At 61.4% G+C, this 1,862-nt stretch overlaps 1 protein-coding gene across 1 annotated transcript in view; it reads left to right on the top strand.

Annotated features, from left to right (window-relative positions):
• Nucleotides 1-1,862, top strand: part of PAPLN (papilin, proteoglycan-like sulfated glycoprotein) — a 49,564-nt gene that overhangs the window by 9,369 nt on the left and 38,333 nt on the right. The window contains exon 4 of the mRNA XM_015562003.1: nucleotides 1,211-1,217. Within this exon, the coding sequence (XP_015417489.1) occupies nucleotides 1,211-1,217 (7 nt within the window). The remainder of the gene's footprint in view (nucleotides 1-1,210; nucleotides 1,218-1,862) is intronic.

Here is a 1,862-nt window from a genome sequence, read left to right as displayed (position 1 = left end):
CATTCCTCCAAAGCCCCAGCATCCAGCACAGGCCACCCAGCCGTGGTGGGCTCCTTCCTCATGGCCTCTCCACCACCTGCCAGGTTCCCACAGTCAAGTCTGCCTGGTCCTTGCTCCCTAAGTGCCACGTCCGGTCCTTGGGGGGCTCCTCCTGGTGCCGGGTGCATGAAGGCACAGCTCAGTGGAAGGGTCCGCGGCACCAGCCTCAAACCCCAAGGCAGAGACACCCACTAACGGCAAATCATCAGCCAGATTCCTTCAATTTGGGGTAATCATGCCCGCACGCAGGCTGCCCGCAGATGAAATGAGTGAGGGTTCCCAGAGTCCTGGGCGCTATTAGGTGCTCTCGCCCTTAGGAACCCCTGATTAGCCCGTCGCCGACCTGCTCAGCAGTGGGTGAGCTCAGCTGGGCTGGGCCTGCGGGCCCGAGCACTCTCCTGCCCCCTCCTCCACTGTCTGGGGGAGGGTATGGGCCAGGCTCACTGCTCTGCGGACCCTGGTTCTGGTTCTGGCTGGGGCTCGATCCACCACGGTCCCCCAGCCGTTCTCGGGCTGCTCTAGTGCTGGCAGGGGTCAGCTTCAACAGTGAGTAGAGGATAGGAAGGGACGGAGCAGAGAGTGGCTGTGCCCCCACGCCCCTTCGCCCCCTCCCCCAACCGGGTGCGGGAGGCTTCCTGAGGCCATGGATTCCCAGCCCCCTGGACTCCCCCACACACCTCCTCTCTCATACCCTCACTCCTGTTCCCTGTGGGCAGCCGGTCCCCCTGGGAAAGGGGGGCTCCTTGCCCAGGTAGGAGTTGCAGGAGTGGGCGGGGTGCTGAGAGCAGCAGGAGGCAGGTGAGGACAGGCCAGGTGAGGGCGGACTGGACCAGCTCACTTTGGCTTCCCAAGTCAGCTCAGCGTGTGGTTTGGGTAATTACAGGGAAACAAAATGCACCCGTGCCCCTCCTGGCTGAATGTGCATTCTTCCCTCAGAGTCAGTGTGGCGTAGTGGACAGGCACAGCCCCGATCTGGCAAGCTGGGTCCCCCAATGAGGTGGATGCCTGCCTCACAGGTGCCGGGGGTGAGGCCAGGGGATGCTTGGGAGGCTTGGTGTTTAGAAAGCCCCGTGTTCAGGCCAGTCCTCCCCCCACCCCATCCTGGCCCCCACAGGTGGCTGGTGGCAGAGGCGTCCCTGTTGCCTTGTCCGCACAGTCAGCCCAGCCCTGCCCCGGGGAAGGTGGGTTGGAGAGGCTTAGGGGCTGTGCTTCAGGAGCGAGACTGGCATGCAGACAGGCCGTGGCAGCGGGTAATTAGTAACCAGACCACGGCCAGGCCAGCGGGATGAGAAAGCGCAGTCCCCGTGGCCGCAGCTTAGAATGTGTTGGTGAGGCTGCGCATGTGTGAGTGTGTGTGTGTGTGTGAGTGAGTGTGTGTGTGAGTGAGTGTGAGTGTGTGTGTGTGTGTGTGTGTGTGCACGCGTGCGCGCGCGCTGGTCGGCCCTGGAAAGTCACCTTCCACCCTCGACACTCAGCGTCTTCCCCTTTAAGATAGAAACTTGACCAAGTGAATTCCAGTTTAAATTTCATTGAGCGAACACCTGGCTGTTCTGGTTCACTGGTTTTCAGGAGCCTGGCCATTCCGCCCCAGCCAGAACTGAGGATAAAGAGTTTGAAGCGTGAAACCCAAGACCTTTGGTCTGGCCGGCCCTTCCTTCTTGGTTTGGTGTGTGGTTCGCACATCCGTGTGGTTTGTTGTGACTCGGTGCTGGTTCTACTGTAAAGCCAGGATCACTCGGCGGCCAGCACCAGGGGTGTTAGAGCTGAGCTGTGGGTGAACTGCGGGTGCATGAACTCGCCTGAGACCCTGTGCTCCTGGGAGC

This window comes from Myotis davidii, unplaced genomic scaffold (assembly GCF_000327345.1).
Source record: "Myotis davidii unplaced genomic scaffold, ASM32734v1 scaffold17, whole genome shotgun sequence".
In the NCBI taxonomy this organism is placed as follows: domain Eukaryota; kingdom Metazoa; phylum Chordata; class Mammalia; order Chiroptera; family Vespertilionidae; genus Myotis; species Myotis davidii.
The sequence above is the reverse complement of the archived record's forward strand: the minus strand, read 5'-3'. Positions and strand labels throughout refer to the sequence as shown.